The sequence below is a fragment of the Bufo gargarizans genome, chromosome 7 (assembly GCF_014858855.1).
Source record: "Bufo gargarizans isolate SCDJY-AF-19 chromosome 7, ASM1485885v1, whole genome shotgun sequence".
Taxonomy (NCBI): Eukaryota; Metazoa; Chordata; class Amphibia; order Anura; family Bufonidae; genus Bufo; species Bufo gargarizans.
In genome coordinates this window covers 24,797,678-24,814,457 of record NC_058086.1, presented here as the reverse complement: position 1 = coordinate 24,814,457, position 16,780 = coordinate 24,797,678, and the positions used below count along the sequence as shown (strand labels likewise).

The 16,780-nt window shown below is 44.4% G+C and overlaps 1 protein-coding gene across 2 annotated transcripts in view; it reads right to left on the bottom strand.

The window, feature by feature from the left end:
* IL17RE (interleukin 17 receptor E) overlaps positions 1 to 14,560 on the bottom strand; it is a 44,739-nt gene extending 30,179 nt beyond the window's left edge. The window contains exon 1 of one of the 2 annotated variants that reach the window (XM_044301786.1): positions 14,148 to 14,560. In XM_044301786.1, coding sequence (XP_044157721.1) covers positions 14,148 to 14,297 — 150 coding nt within the window. In that variant the 5' untranslated portion in view covers positions 14,298 to 14,560. The remainder of the gene's footprint in view (positions 1 to 14,147) is intronic. The other variant, XM_044301785.1, reaches the window with a different exon arrangement.
* Positions 14,561 to 16,780: the final 2,220 nt, after the last annotated feature.

Here is a 16,780-nt window from a genome sequence, read left to right as displayed (position 1 = left end):
AATATTCGCGAAATATCGCGAAATCGAATATAGCACCTCCCGCTCATCACTACTCAGGACTATTTTTTATAGATTTTTTTTATAGATTTTATACCCGATTTATAGACTGTAACTGGTCCATATGCGGATTCTGGGTTTCATTGTATAGAGTTTTATTGTTGTTATTTGTCTATTGTACATTCAATTATATTGTTTGGTTCCAAGTATTAGTGAGTGGCCAGCTTGTTGTATACATTTGTCTTCGCAGTATGGTCTGACACTTGGGTGCAGCCTTATCGTATTCTTTACACAAACTAGTAAATATTTCACAGCGCTTCTATATTCATGTACATAGCTGCTGTCAAACTTCATCTGGTTGCCCCTGGGAACCGACAGCAGACAGATCCATCATGCTGTCATAATGGCTTGGCTTTAAGATGGTATTCCCACATTTATGATAATAAATGCAGGTCTCATATCCAGAAGGGAAGTCCTCCGACCCCCGTCTCACTGTATACAGGCACACTTGCTAGGCTAAATCCCATACTAGTGAATGGAGACAGCCAAGCACATGCATGGCCACCTTTCTGCTCATCCTCAACCTGGATGCAGTCACTGGTGATTGTCTCACTAGGAAATGCAAGTGTCAATTGACCCCCATTCTGGATGTAAGTGCTTGTGCCAGAGGTGAGACCCTCCTCTATCAGATACAGTGCCTTGCTAAAGTATTCACCCCCCCCCCCCCCCCTTGACTTTTTTCATATTTTGTTACATTACAGCCTTACGTTCAATGTTTTGTTAATCTGAATTTTATGTGATGGATCAGAGCACAATAGTCTAAGTTGATGAAGTGAAATGAGAAAAATATATAAATAAAACTATTTTTTAGAAATAGAAAACAGAAAATTGTATGTATTCACCCCCTTTATTAGGAAGCCCATAAAAAGCTGCGATGCAACCTATTACCTTCAGAAGTCACATGATTAGTGAAATGATGTCACCTGTGTGCAATCTAAGTGTCACATGATCTGTCATTATATATATATACACAGCTTTTTTGAAAGGCCCCAGAGGCTGCAACACCTAAGCAAGAGGCATCACTAACCAAACACTGCCATGAAGACCAAGGAACTCTCCAAACAAGTAAGGGACAATGTTGTTGAGAAGTACAAGTCAGGGTGAGGTTATAAAAAAAATATCCTAATCTTTGATCCCCAGGAGCACCATCAAATCTATCATAACCAAATGGAAAGAACATGGCACAACAGCAAACCTGCCAAGAGACGGCCGCCCACCAAAACTCATGGACCGGACAAGGAGGGCATTAATCAGAGAGGGCATCACAGAGACCTAAGGTAACCCTGGAGGAGCTGCAGAGTTCCACAGCAGAGACTGGAGTATCTATACATAGGACGACAATAAGCCGTACGCTCCATAGACTTGGGCTTTATGGCAGAGCGGCCAGAAGAAAGCCATTACCTCAGCTAAAAACAAAAAGGCCCGTTGTGAGTTTGCAGAAAGACCCGTGGGAGACTCCCAAAATGTATGGAGGAAGGTGCTCTGGTCTGAGGAGACTAAACTTGAACTTTTCGGCCATCAAAGAAAACGCTATGTCTGGCGCAAACCCAACACATCACATCACCCAAAGAACACCATCCCCACAGTGAGACATGGTGGTGGCAGCATCATACTGGGGGGACTGGGAAACTGGTCAGAGTGGAGGGAGAGATGGATGGTGCTAAATACAGGGATATTCTTGAGCAGAACCTGCCCCACTCTGTGCGTGATCTGAGGCTGGGACGGAGGCTCACCTTCCAGCAGGACAATGACCCCAAACACACGGCTAAAGCAACACTTGACTGGTTTAAGGGGAAACATGTAAATGTGTTGGAATGGCCGAGTCACAGCCCAGATCCCAATCCAATAGAAGATCTGTGGTCAGACGTAAAGATTGCTGTTCACAAGCGCAAACATCCAACCTGAAGGAGCTGGAGCAGTTCTGCAAGGAGAAATGGGCAAAAATCCCAGCGGTAACATGTGGGGACTGCTCATAGAGACTTATCCAAAGCGACATGGAGCTAAAGGCGGCTCTACAAAGTACTGACTTTAGGGGGGTGAATAGTTCTGCACATTGACCTTTTTCTGTTATTTTGTCCTATTTGTTGTTTGCTTCACAATAAATAAAAAAAATACATCTTTAAAGTTGTCGGCATGTTCTGTAAATTACATGATGGAAATCCTCAAACAATCCATGTTAATTCCAGGTTATGAGGCACCAAAATACAAAAAAAGGCACTGTATATGGGCCCTTTAATTGGCCCTGGCAGGTGTCTTTCTTTAGCCTTAGGCAGTCCATCTCCTGTGTGGAATAAGGTGGCACACAGGTGGTGGTTTATAGAAAGGTGATAATTGGCACACGGGCGCAGGAAGACACTGTTTGTTTTGGAATTAGGCGCCACATTGAGCATGAATGATATTATTGTTAGCTTTAGCACATGATGTTCCTCTTGAACAGAAAGTTAATTGACCTCTTCAGATGTGCAGTAATTGGCGGACTCATCCATTCGTTAAAATAACCAGAAATTTAAAGTGATATTGACCATATCTTTTTCTTAAAATGAACCCTAAAAAATAAGGTAATCAAAGGACGTCCCATTGCTGGGATCATGGAGCGATCGTCTGCAATCTGTGGGAGAACCTGGCAGTAAGTGCTTCATTTCACAGCAGTGCCCCTATAGGATAAATTAAGCATTACATCCCGCCCAATGAAATAAATGAGCTGTCCAGGTAATTCAGTCCTCCAGATGTTCTTTCGAGCCACTCTCTGCATGGGCGTATGTCCCAAATGAAAGATCCCCTCTATTAAAGGGGTTGTCTCAACTCAGGTAATGGCGGCATATCGCTGTAGAAGAAAGGACATAGATTGCACATCCATCAATGTCAGATATGTGCAGGACCCACTCCTATCTACAGGAGGGGTCCCCCTGAAGTGAAGTAGAAAGCACCACCCTTCGTTCCTTTTTATGGGACTTCTGAAAATAGCTGAGTGCTCGGCTGTTTTTCGGAAGTCCCATAGAAGTGAATGAAGAGCACGCCACGCATGACCCTTGTTCTGGGGATAGGAGCCGGTTCCAAGAGTGGGAACCCCTCCTATCTGACATTGATGGCATACCCTAGCAATACGCCATCAATGTATGGGATGGGCCTACCCCTTCAACTCAGAATTCTCCAAAATAGTATCTTAAAAAGACCACCATCAAAACCTTGACCCACCACCAGTCGGGCCTAAGAAAACAATGGTGTTCCCATTCAGTAGATCAGTTAACCATGGTTTCTACAGACCGGGAGCGTGACCACTTAATCAGAGGACCCGCCTCAAAAAGGGGTTACATGGTACAGTTGAAAAAAGACACATGTCCATCAAGTTCCATCAACAGATGGGAGGGAATGTGAATGAAGGGAACTTGAATTCTACATTTTTATGCCCCAATATCTCTTCCTGTATTTACAAATGCCTGTGAGGGCAATAGCAACCTATCTTGGCCCAAGTACAAATTTAATACTTCACTTTTATTGTTTTATTCATTAAAAAGTGTCACTGGTGTGTATGATTCACATGTGATGGGACACAGACAAACAACAAAATAGCCTTCTAAAGTGTTAAAATCACAGTCATACAGCCCACTGTGAGAGATGGTGGATATAGCCGATTGGAAGCGATACGTTTAATCGCTTGCTCCAATAAACGTAAGAACAGAGTATTGTGCCACTACGTCCCGCAGATATTGTACCAATTAATTCCAGCTGGAAATTATCAATCCAAATTCAATAGTGGGAGAGTGATACCTCAATCCCACTGTATGGATTGAAAAATTGTTAAGCCCAAACCCTGTTTGTTACTGCCAGGGTATATTGCCACGTCTGCAGCTACTAGTGCCTGCTCAAACTATCCAAGTTGTTACCCTTTATTTGTAAAGAGGGGGGGGGGGGGGGGGATTCGTTTCATCACCCCTCTACACAACTGGAAATGCTATTTGGCACCTAGCACTTGAATACAGACAATGGCTTCACTGTTGTCCACCTAAATGTGGTGGTGCATTCAGGGCTAACAACTCTACTATCTTCCTAAATGGTACAGGTAGCTTGTAATGCCAGGCACGTACCAGTGGTACAAACGGGACTGGTGACCCTACTGTCCTACTAAGTAAGCGACCTGCTGGTGGTGCCAGACAGGTTACGGTATATCAATCGGACTTCTGACACTCTCTAACAGTGGGAGACATGGCTGCTAATTAAAACTTAAATCTGCCCCCCGACATGTTTCGCCAGTATCACTGGCTTCCTCAGGGGTAACGGGCAGCAATGATTGTAGTAGAGTTGTTAGCCCTGAATGCACCACCACATTTAGGTGGACAACAGTGAAGCCATTGTCTGTATTCAAGTGCTAGGTGCCAAATAGCATTTCCAGTTGTGTAGAGGGGTGATGAAACAAATCCCCCCCCCCCCCCCTCTTTACAAATAAAGGGTAACAACTTGGATAGTTTGAGCAGGCACTAGTAGCTGCAGACGTGGCAATATAATATATAATATTTTAACACTTTAGAAGGCTATTTTGTTTGTTTGTCTGTGTCCCATCACATGTGAATCACACACACCAGTGACACTTTTTAATGAATAAAACTTTAAAGGGAAGTATTAAATTTGTACTTGGGCCAAGATAGGTTGCTATTGCCCTCACAGGCATTTGTAAATACAGTTGTCATTAACCTTGCCCAGGTCAGGTCCTAAATCTATGGTTTAATATCTCTTCCTGATCAGTTTTTTCTAATTACTTTTATTATAATGACTATCCATTAATGATTCATGCTGACTTCCCTATTAGTCATTTCTTAGCCTCGTATGTTTAGGTATGTTTAGGTAGTAACAACACCTTCACGGGCAGGTGACATCATGTCATCTTCACAAACTTTTCGAGCTCCAGCCCATTTAGTAGAAAGGCCCATGATGTGTATTCCTCCGTTCTTCAGTGCAGTCAGTGGATCAGGACCAGTCAGAATCGTAACCTGTAGGCTGCTGGTCACCAATGTAAAATCTGGAACGCCTTCCATGTGCCATTTATAATACTGGTGGACCGAGCTGTGCAGTTCTGGCATTGACTTCCGACACCGGAGCTACAGCAGAACAGACGATCGGTGTGGAACTCTGGACCCCGGCCCATCAGAAATTCATGGTCTATGCGGAGGATAGTCTTATCAGTTTTAACATCCTGGAATGGCTACTTAAAGGGGTTGTGTCATCTAAAACATTGGTGTCATAGCACTAGGATGTCAGATAGGTGCGGTTCTCTAGAAGTGGACCCCCGAAGTAAGTGGAGAGCAGCTACACCTGCGCAGCCACCCTCCATTCATTTCTATGGGAGTTCTGAAAATAGCCAAGTGCTGGCTCAGCTATTTCTGGCAGTCCCATAGAAGTAAATGGAGCTTGTGGCCACTCTTGCGCAGTGCGTTGTCCATTCATTTCTATAGGATTTCCGAAAATAGCCGAGCGATATGCCGTCAAAGTCCTAGATGAGAGAACCCCTTTAATGGAGACCAGGAAGTGTTTTTAACCCTAGACAATGATAATTGTAAGACAAACAATGATTGTCTGTTCCAGGAAACTACTTTGCATCTTCCTCCCACAAGGAAAAAACTAAGAAGAAAACCGTCCACATTCAGGAGTGACAAGGAGAGGGAGTTATTACAGGCCGTAAACCGCACTGGGGTCACCTGAGAATTTTATAGGCTTGAACCTTGCGTTATATGACGGATAGACTCTTCATGACTACTGCACTACATTTGGCTATGTAATAAACTTTTGCCTCACACCGGGCCAACATACACCTGCATACACCTGCCAAGCATACATCTGTCCAGTATATACCTGCATACACCCGTCCAGCATACACCTGCATACACCTGCATATACCTGCCGAGCATACATCTGCCCAGTATACACCTGCATACACCTGTCCATACACCTGCATATACCTGCCCAGTATACACCTGCATACACCTGCCGAGTATACATCTGCCCAGAATACACCTGCCGAGCATACATCTGCCTAGTATATACCTGCAAACACCTGTCCAGCATACACCTGCATATACCTGCCCAGTATACACCTGCCGAGTATACATCTGCCCAGTATATAACTGCATACACCTGCCGAGCATACATCTGCCCAGTATATACCTGAATACACCTGCCGAGCATACATCTGCCCAGTATATACCTGCATACACCTGTCCAGCATACACCTGCCTATACCTGCCCAGTATACATCTACATACACCTGTCCAGAATACACCTGCATACAACTGCCCAGCATACACCTGCATACAACTGCCCAGCATACACCTGCATACAACTGCCCAGCATACACCTGCATACCTTTCCTCACATGCACACAGCAGGATAAAAGCCCTATGACTGTTGCTTTGCATCGGCTCTGACATGCCACATCGATCATCTGCCTCCAGGCTGGGGATAACACCTTTAGGATACATGCACATAGCCGTATGTGTTTTGCGGTCCGCAAATGCCATTCGTTTTTTATTTTTTGCGGATCCATTGTAACAATGCCTAAAACAGACAAGAAAAGGACATATTCTATTATTTTTGCAGGGCTACGGAACGGACATACGGATGCGGACAGCACACGGTTTGCTGTCCGCAATTTTTGCTGACCCATTGAAATGAATGGGTCCGCATCCTATCCGCAAAAAAAACAACTGAATGGACACGGAAACAAACAACGTTCGTGTGCATGAGGCCTTAATGATCCCATACCCAGGGACCCTGGACATGATGGAAATGTTTCTGTACTGATAGATGTTGTAAATGGATGTCCGCCAAGTTGATATTGGTTGTCAGGGATGTTTATGATTGTTTTGCACATGACTGCCTCCATAAAGGTGTCCATGCAGCTATGAGATCCTAGGACGTTCCTTTTTTATTTGTATAGTGTTTTACTCATCAATTATTTTATTACTTGAAGTGACTAAACGATTTAAAAGGCCATTCCGTCTATATTACAAATGTGAAAACTGAACTGACTTCTAGGCTGCGATATGAACATTTGAAGGTCCCCAAGCCTGAGGCTGCACTACTGACAGACTCTGATTCTGGTCTCTTTCTGATTTCTGTGAGGTGCACTGTTGTCATGGATACCTTGTGTGGTTCCAAACTGACAAAAAACATCAATTTCTACACCCTATCTCGATTGAATAGAAATTCCTGATCTGGCCCTGGGAGATCTGGCCCATGTCCTGCCGTCATCCAGGGGCGCACTACCAATGATGCCAGGTGAGGCGATCGCCTCAGGCAGTACCAGGTAAGGGCAAGAGAGGGAAGGGGGGGGCAGCAGAAGGGCCAGTGGCAATAAGCGCTTTCATTTTAAGAAATTGGCCATTTCAGTTTTCGCCTAAGGCAGCAGAAAGGTGCACCCCTGCCGTCATCACTATACCTCCTTACAGATTATCACTGTGCTATCACACCGCGCAGCACATATTATCGGCTACGTGCTCCGTTGCAGCACAATCCAGTGAACCCGCCCTCATTTCAACAAGACTCCTCCTTCTAGCTGCGCAGTGATTGGTCCGAGGAGCCATCAGTCATTACAACACTCTGCTATCCTTTATGGGCAGGCCCAGTGTGCGCTCTGTGATTGGCTGATGATCCCACCTTCATCTGTCTGCTTGGAATTAGTCCTGTGCTGTGCATTGTGTGAACTGTGACCAACCTGTCATACTCCAGCTATTGCAAAACTAGAACTCCCATCATGGAGCTGTAGTCTGGGGGTGGTAGTTTTGCAACAGCTGGAGTTGGTGATCACTGCACTTCTTTAACAATTCCCTGAGATTCACTAATTCATTGTGAACTTTTCGCTGGCGCCGTATAAGGCCTCATTTTTTGCAGAGTGAGCTGTAGTCGTTAATACGACTTTTATTTATTTATAAATTGCTATATTTATAAATATACTACCATATTGTGTCTACAGTTCCTGTGCAGACCTATGTATCGCCATGGTTACAGACTACAGACAAACCCTGAGTAGTCTGATCCTACACTCCCTCTGCCCTAATGTGTTCCTCCACTCCCTCTTTTTGATTACCTGTAGCCCAGGGATCAGCAACCTTCGGCACTCCAGCTGTTGTGAAACTACAACTTCCAGCATGCACACTTAACCTACTGTTCTTGTAACCTCCACAGAAGTGAATGACGCATTCTGAGAGTTGTAGTTTCAGAACACATGGAGTGCCAGAGGTTGCTGATCCCTTCTTCAGACTGTAGCAGACTATCAGACTACACAAGATCTGTTTTGTAGTCTATCACCATGGAGACACAAAGGTCTGCATATGATCTGCGGAATGCTGTCAATTTGTGGACAGCCCCTTTAATACATTTACTCGATCTCAGCACAGTCTGCCTAAAATTTTAAGATGAATTCTATAGTTTGCCTGAATGTAGTCAACCTTGTGGGCAGTTTCCAGGCACTACAACCCAAATATCAAGAAAACACTGAAATGTAGGCCAAGAACTGAGCCGGCTTATCTTTACCACCACATCTATTTACTTGTGGGTTTCTAAGAAAACCCATTTGATGACTTTGCCGAAACTTTCATGCATTTCAGCAAAGTGTAAAACACACCTCAGGTGGAGCTCTCCAGAGTTCACGAATATAATCCTAGAACTTTAGTGAAAACTGACACATAGGAGACAGAAAGAGTTCATACAATCTCCTACAACAGAAATATTTGAGAAGACGAAAGTGAAAAAAATAAATAAAAAAATTTCCCAGGGTGGCAAAGCTCCCAACCACAATTACGGTATCACTTTACATAATGACATGGCAGCAAGCTGACACCGCCAGTTGTATAGCAGGATGCTGCGAGGAATATCAAACCCACAAGAGACATTAACACCATCTGCTCTGGCCGCAATTTTATATAACATCCTCCTATGCTAGGAAAAGATATCAGAGCAAGAAAAGAAAGCTCGCCATGCTCATCGCATGGTGCCGTACTAAGGTGCACCTACCCCCGAATGTAAAACGTAGGGTCCTCTGAAACAGGGCGATCAAAAAGCGGCAAGTCAACAATGTGCAAGTCAATCGGCACTCATTTAAAGTACCTTTCACATGGCCAAATGCAAAATGAAAGGGGAACGAATGATCGTTATTAGGCTACGTCTACACAACGACATTTGTTACGCGACATTTTGTTGCACTAATGTCGCGCGACAATTTTTATAATGGCAGTCTATGGTGTCGCACTGCAACATGCTGCGACTGCGACGCAACAGTCGCAGAAAATCCATTTGAGATTTTTCTGCGACTGTTGCGTCGCAGTCGCAGCATGTTGCATGTTGCAGTGCGACACCATAGGCTGCCATTATAAAAATTGTCGCGCGACATTAGTGCAACAAAATGTTGCGCTACAAATGTTGCAGTGTAGTTGTACTCTACCTGTCGCGCGACTTATTGTCGCGTGACAAATGTCGTCGTGTAGACATAGCCTTACTCATTCATCCCCCCATTCACTTTACATAATGCCGGCAGTATGTCCCTGTTTATACGGGGTGATATGCTGCCAAAAAGTTCCGATCTTAGGTGGCGCGTTACAGTTCTGTTCACCCGACAAACAAGGATTTTCCTCATTTGTCATGTGATCTTCAGCACCTTCAGACTAGGGCTACACGACGCCGATAGTGTCGCACTACATTATATCGCAGCAAGGTTGCGCAACATTTTTTGTAACGATAGTCAATGGTGTCACACTGCGACATGCTGTTACTGCGACTGCGACAGTCGCACAAAAAGTTGAATGGAATATTGTGTGATCGTCACGTCGCAGCATGTCGCGCTGACATTATTGACTATCATTACAAATAATGTTGCGTGACATTGCTGCGACAAATAGTTGTACAACAAGTGTAGCCCTAGCCTTACACTGTCCTAGTCCGTATGAGTGTTTGTTTACCATAATGGACCCGATCCTCGGCCGTGTACAAGGGCCCTAACCGTATAAGCTAAATTACACTTGGTGCACCATTTAATCAAGCGCACAGATTTCCTGCTACTAACACCAAGTTCGGCTCCATGCACGTGACGCAAATGGCGGATCCGCAAAATACGGATGTGGTCAGTGTTGCATCTGCATTTTTGGGGGACCCATTGACTTCAATGGGCCCGCGGACCGCATTTTGCAGACCACTATAGGGCATGTTCTATCTATTTGCGGAACAGACATACGGATGCGGAAAGCAAACAGATTATCCATGTGCTTTCCGCATCTGTATGTCCATTCTGCAAAAAGATAGACTGGGGGTCATTTATCAAACATAAATTAGGCATATTTCGGACGCAATTTGCGACGCAAAGCTCCTTTGCGCCCGTAATCTGCGACTTCTCGCCAGGTCTAAAAAGGTGGGCGTGATGTTGGCGGGGAAGGGGACAGGTCGGCAGGCCCGTCTCATTTACCATTTTCTACTCCTGTTTTAGGCGTAGAAAATGGTCTAAATGTAAGACCACTCGGAAACTGTTCTACATTTAGAAGCGGCGGTGGATTCTGAAGTTATGTAGAGGACGGCGCCTCTTCATAACTGCGGCGGATCCACCGCTAGTGCAGGGGCTTATTATGACCAGGGTCTAAAATACCAGTCTTAATAAATATGCCCCTTCGTCCACAAAATGCAGACCATGGACCTATTAAAAACAGCAGGTCCGAAAAAGCGGTCGGCACAGTGGACCTCATCCGTATTCTGCGGATCTGCAATTTGCTGACAGCACAACGGACAAGGTTGTGTGCATGAGGCCTTAATTGCTAAAATATTAGCACCCTATTAGTGTACAGCTCCCATCAAGATTAACAGACTGTTTATGGCAGCCTGTACTCTGTAGGGCTATGTTCACATGGCAAAAAAAGCTATGGTAGATTATAAGGTAATAATACGCCTCTAGAACGAACCAGTCCATTCTATCCTGGGTCGCAGAACCTGGTACCATAATGGGGGGGGGGCCATTTAAGTTATTGCCAATTGGGCCCCACAAAACGAGAGGACTACCCTCACATGTAAAAGGGTGAGTACAAGGGTGAGATGACATTCACAAGAATTGCTGGCATGGTTGGATGCATGTCTTTCGTCCGGTCGAAACCCCGGAACTCATGCCGGAACCGTTCGGATCCCATTATAGTCTATTAGGTCCTAAGGTGAAAGACAGTATTCGGCAGTGCCGGATCGGTGAACTCGGGCAGGCTGTTCTCTGCTGGATTTGTTTACGTAGCCTTACTTTCAAGTTCTTAACTGTTGGCTTTGAGGCGTTGTGTGTAAAGTGATAACACAGTCAGCTCTGCTACATCTGCATTTTCGATGACCTAGAGTCCACAAGGCTGACGTCGCTGGTCAGCTGAAAGGTACAGCTCCTGTATAAACAGGGGCCTGGACAAGAGGGTAAAGGTCCCGCGTATGAAGTAACTACGCCCTGGTGTCTCAGATCCGTCTTTCTATGGATTTGTGTGACATGATAGCTTCTGTACAGGTCGCCAGGAATGTAAATCGCCACCAGGTTGATGAAAAGCCCAGGCTTAACGCATGGCGTGTCAGCAGACAATGCGCCAAGTGCTGTAACAATCGCCATACAAAAACACAACCTCAGCACAAAAAAAACAAAAAAAAAATTCTTTTGCTGGTTCGCGTGTAAAAGAAATATAATTTCATCCATAAAATGATTTTTCAATCATTTCAGCTCCCTCTGATGGCTACATTATCAGCAAATTTACTTCACCTTGTAATGGACGATTGCCAACATTTCGGGTTTGTCCAGAAACAGCGCCACACCTGTCCATGGACTGTGTCTGGTATTGCAGCTCAGCTCCACGGACTTGAATCAGGCTGAACTGCAATACCACACACAACCTGTGGGCAGGGAAGGCGCTATTACTCAATGTTTTTGGCGGGAATACACCACTAAATGTTTTTTTCTGATTCTTTAAAACCACTTCATCTAAAAATAAAACATTCAGATATACATTAAATCGCTGTACAGTTTAGCGCCATTTCTCACTGCATCCTTTTGTACTGCACACCAATGGCTTGCTTTCCGGCAGCGTGTGACCACGGCAACCAATGGGGGACCTTGCGAGGTCACCATGGAGCCCTAGCTTTATACGTGACAACCAATATGGCCACCTTTTAGGCTTGTTTTCCAGTCCTATTGAGAAGTCTATGGCAAAAGGCATTAAAAAAACGCCACTGACCAGAAATTCCCCAGAAGTGAAGAAAAACACCACAAAAATGTCAAATTTCTCTGGCGACTTGCAGCTGGCTTATGACGGCAGCGCTTTTACAGCAAAAAAAAAAGTCACTATAAGGCCTCATGCTCACAGCTGTTGTGCGGCCGTTCCGTGCATTGGGGAACGCAATTTGTAATCCCCAATGCACTGGGCAATGTCCAGTGCGGGGTACCGGGAAAGATCGAGACCTATTCAACTTGAATGGGTCCATCCACACCGGTGCGGAGGCACGGACAGAAACACCACGGAAGCACTCTGTAGTGCTTCCGTGGGGTTCCGTGCCCACGTTCCGCACCGCAGCTCCGGATTGTGGACCCATTCAAGTGAATGGGTCTCGATCCATCCCGGCCGCCGCACGGGACGTTACCCGTGCATTGGGGATCACAAATTGCGTTCCCCAATGCACGGAGCGGCCGCACAACAGCTGTGTGCATGAGGCCTTATAGGTGACTTTTTTTTTTTGCGGTAAAAGCGTTGCCGTCATAAGCCAGCTGTAAGTCGCAGCAGTCGCGCAGCAATATGCGGGCACTGGCTGGGCAAATGGCCGTGTGCATGAGGCCTTAGGCAAAACTGTATATAAGTGAAACTGCCTTTGTCGCCCCTAGCAACCAATCACAGCTCAGATTACATTTTATGACCACACTATAAGAAATTAAAGCTGCGCTGTGATTGGTTGCTAGGGACGACAAAGGCAGTTTCACTTTTAGACAGTTTCTGCTGTTTTTTTATAAATCCCCTCCAACACATGTGGGGGTTTTTTATGGCATTTTTCAACACTTTTTATGAGGGTTGTTTTTTTCTGTCAGGTCTCGCTATAGATAAACCTGTGTAATAGGTGTAATAAATATGTCCTCATGTATAATTATCATCCCTGCCATTTTACTAAACTGGGCTCGCCTTCTCTATAATTACAGCCTCAGCTCTGGTATTCCAGCTCCTGAGCCGCTCCTTCCGCAGAGAAGATACCGACGAGACACAAACATATGAATACGGCCTCCATGTTCAGACACATAAAACAGAAGGCAGAACACTCATTAAAGGCTGCGGATGATCCCCCTAATGGAGATCAGCGGCATCATAGTGATCAGCGGCCATCAGAGGCGTAAAGATCAGGGCACATCGCCCATCGAACACCCTCCAGATAAATGACGGCACCGGCCAATAGAGTAGGGCCTGACTGACGGACATTTCCTCTACCGCAGTCTGCCTTCTGGAGTAACGCATGTAAATATATAGCTATCATCTCTATATGAAACCGTATACGGTATATATTACTAGTGTCATAAAAATAATACACTATGTATAATATATCATTTATCTATCTTTCTTAGGGCGCTGCCACACATTCAACTTTTTTGATGATCCAGACCTGATTTTGTTTTCAAAATTGCATTAAAAAGCCTGAATGTCTGTCAGCACCCTAAGAAAGATATGAGATAGATAGACAGATAGATAGATATGAGATAGATAGAAGATAGATAGATAGATAGATAGATAGATAGATAGATAGATATGAGATAGATAGATAGATAGATAGGTAGACAGATAGATAGACAGGTAGGTAGGTAGGTACATAGATATGAGGTAGATCTATCTGTCTGTCCGTCTGTCTATCTTTCTGTCTAATATCTATCTACACATCTCTCTAATATCAATTTATCTAATACCCATCTACATCTATCTTTCTGTCAATCATCAATCATCTTTCCATCGATCTAACATCTATGTATCTATCATAGATACATCTGTCCATCCATCCATCTACCTACCGATCTCTACAGTTATCCAGTTACACATAAATCCTAAAATTTAGCAAAAAAAAGAAATTCTTACAAAGTTGGCGGAGACTTTTTTGCTAAATATTTCCACTCCACTTTCCTCCTCGGAGCAGGAGTCCTGCCCTCGGCTGACGTTTGACAGGAGAAGTAGTCTCAAGGTGAGGAAGAGCAGCAGCAGACCATCCCTAGATCCCAGACTCCCCATGGATTCCAGGCGTCAGTTCATTGTGGGCTGTAGCTCTCTTCCTGGACACTCAGTCCCCATGCTGCGGAGGACAGGCTCTCAGTGTCCCATGGCTGGACTGTCTTTCCTGCAGGCGGCCTCCCTCAGTGTCACTGCTGCAGCCGGTCCTGCCACATTTTTTTGTTTGTCACCTTTCTACATGCCTGTCACCTCCCTGCCGCGTGCTCCTCCTCAGGCTCTACACCTCCCCTCCTGTGTGTTCATCTCTTCCACCCACTTCTGCCTATCTTACGTGTTTTGCACAGTGGTTTTCCTGGCAGGCGGCCTCTCCCAGAGATGACTCTTACCTGCCTGTGGCAGCGCTGCACCCAGAGCTACACAGGGCAAGGCCCTCCTTCATCAGGCAGCCGCCTCGACACCTGTGCCCGTCCCCCCGAAGCCATCTGGCATCTTCCATCCAAGATATTCAGAGCCAACCCTGCAAAAAATGTCTAAGAAAAAGAATTTACCCCTGTAGAAGAACAGCACCACTCTTGTCAGCAGGTTGTGTATGGTACTGCAGCTCTGCTCCAAGGGATTGAACTGCAATACCACATGCAGCCTGTGATGTTTGTGGCGCTGTTGTTCAAACAAAGCAATCATATTTGTCTAATCCTGGACAACACTTTGAAGAAGCATATTTGGTTTTAATTGAGAAAACTTTTGCAACTTACTTCACACTTTTTTTTCCATATTTAGCCTTTTTGTTTTCATGATAAGGGCCTTGTTTAAGTGAGTTTAACTATATTTTTTCCAGAAACAGCACCACTCTTATCCATGCCTGGTATTACAAGACATTGAATACTGCAATTCCTGTTACAGCCTGTGGTCAAGAGTGGCGCTGTTGCTGTATAAGCAATGCAATTTTTTATAATTTTTTTTGCGTCAATTATCCAATCTGCTTCCAGAGTAGCCAGGAAAGGGAGGGTAAATGACCCTGGACCTATTAAGGTTTTGGATCCAGAAAATTGTCATCTGGCCCTTTAAGGGAGTTTTCAAGGTCTCAGTGAATGCGTCATGAAAAGATGATTACATTTATAATATTCCTGGCAGCAGCAAGATCTCTGTTTGCAGTGAGTGAATTGGACTCCAATCAGTCCTGGTCCTGTGACGGTCACACCGGTGCACGGCTTGTTACTGTTACAGTATAGGTAATAGAGCTCTGTCCTGGAAAGCAGATTCCAATTCAGTCAGTGCAAGCAGAGATCTTGAAAGCAGCGAGATGCACAAAGCATGTTAGAAAACTGCATTTTTTAATATACGATGGAGAAGAATCATTTACTGCATGGGGCGCGGAACACGACATAGTTTCTAGCGCTCCCAGAAGAGATATTTTAGCAACGTGAGCTCAGACGTAATGATCTGAGCCTAAAGCTAATGTGACGTGTGATAACCGCATCACACACTGTGGCAGGCGCAGCACTATGAAGTGCCTTTTGCGCTGTGGCATTAGAAGAATTTTGGTATCTCTGACTTTTAGTCTAACCAGACTGTTTGTTACTCTGTAATTCTTCTAGCGCCGTTCTATGGAAACAGTAGGTTTAAAGAGCACACCAAATGCTTGAAATAACTTCTTTATTAACTTCATATCCATGTACAAAACACGTGTTGCATAAAGATTCATAAAATGGCGGTATGCATAAGATGGTTGTTCAATCTTGTCATTCAACATAAAATGGTGGATATATTTCTCTCTTCAGTATCTGTACTCTTACTATAAGTTATTTAAGCACTTTATGATCTCTCTCAGAGGTATATCTGAGGTCTAACTAATAGTTCACTTGGTTTGCAGTTTGCTCCATACAATTGCTTATGATCTGGTATGAGCAGTTCGCATTTGTATGCAATTTGTTTGGATTGTATTATTGTATGGCTCAGTAGTTCGTTTATATGATATTTGGATTTGGATTGTGAACTTTGTAGTTTGCAATTGGTGGAACTGTACGTAAACACACATATAACTGGTTCAGTATACAGTTCTAATCACTATATTAACAGTAGGAACATTATATAACTGTTTCAAATACCTATTTTGGCCTCTCTGCTTCCATAAAACACAGCTCTTACTGGAGTGAATGTCTGTTCAGCTCCTCTCTCTGGTGTATAATGATTCTAGCAGCTCCTGCTAGAGGGATTTACCACACAGGCTCTGTGTGAGGCTGGCTGCGATTGATCAAAACTCCTGCTGTGTATGAGGCTGGCTGTGATTGCTCTAGACTCCTGCCCAGCAACAACAGTTTAACTCTATGCTTTCTGTTGTTTCTGCTGTGTCATTCAGCTTACCTCACATCCATATAATGAATCTTAAAGGCATACTATATTTTCTGCTTCTGTGAACACAATATATATACCAGTTATATGACATCCAAACATGAAGTCACTGTAAATAACTCTGCTTTTGTCTTTAACACAGAAACATAGGAACTGTATTAAGGTTATTGTCAGGTTTAGCTGTATAAACAGCT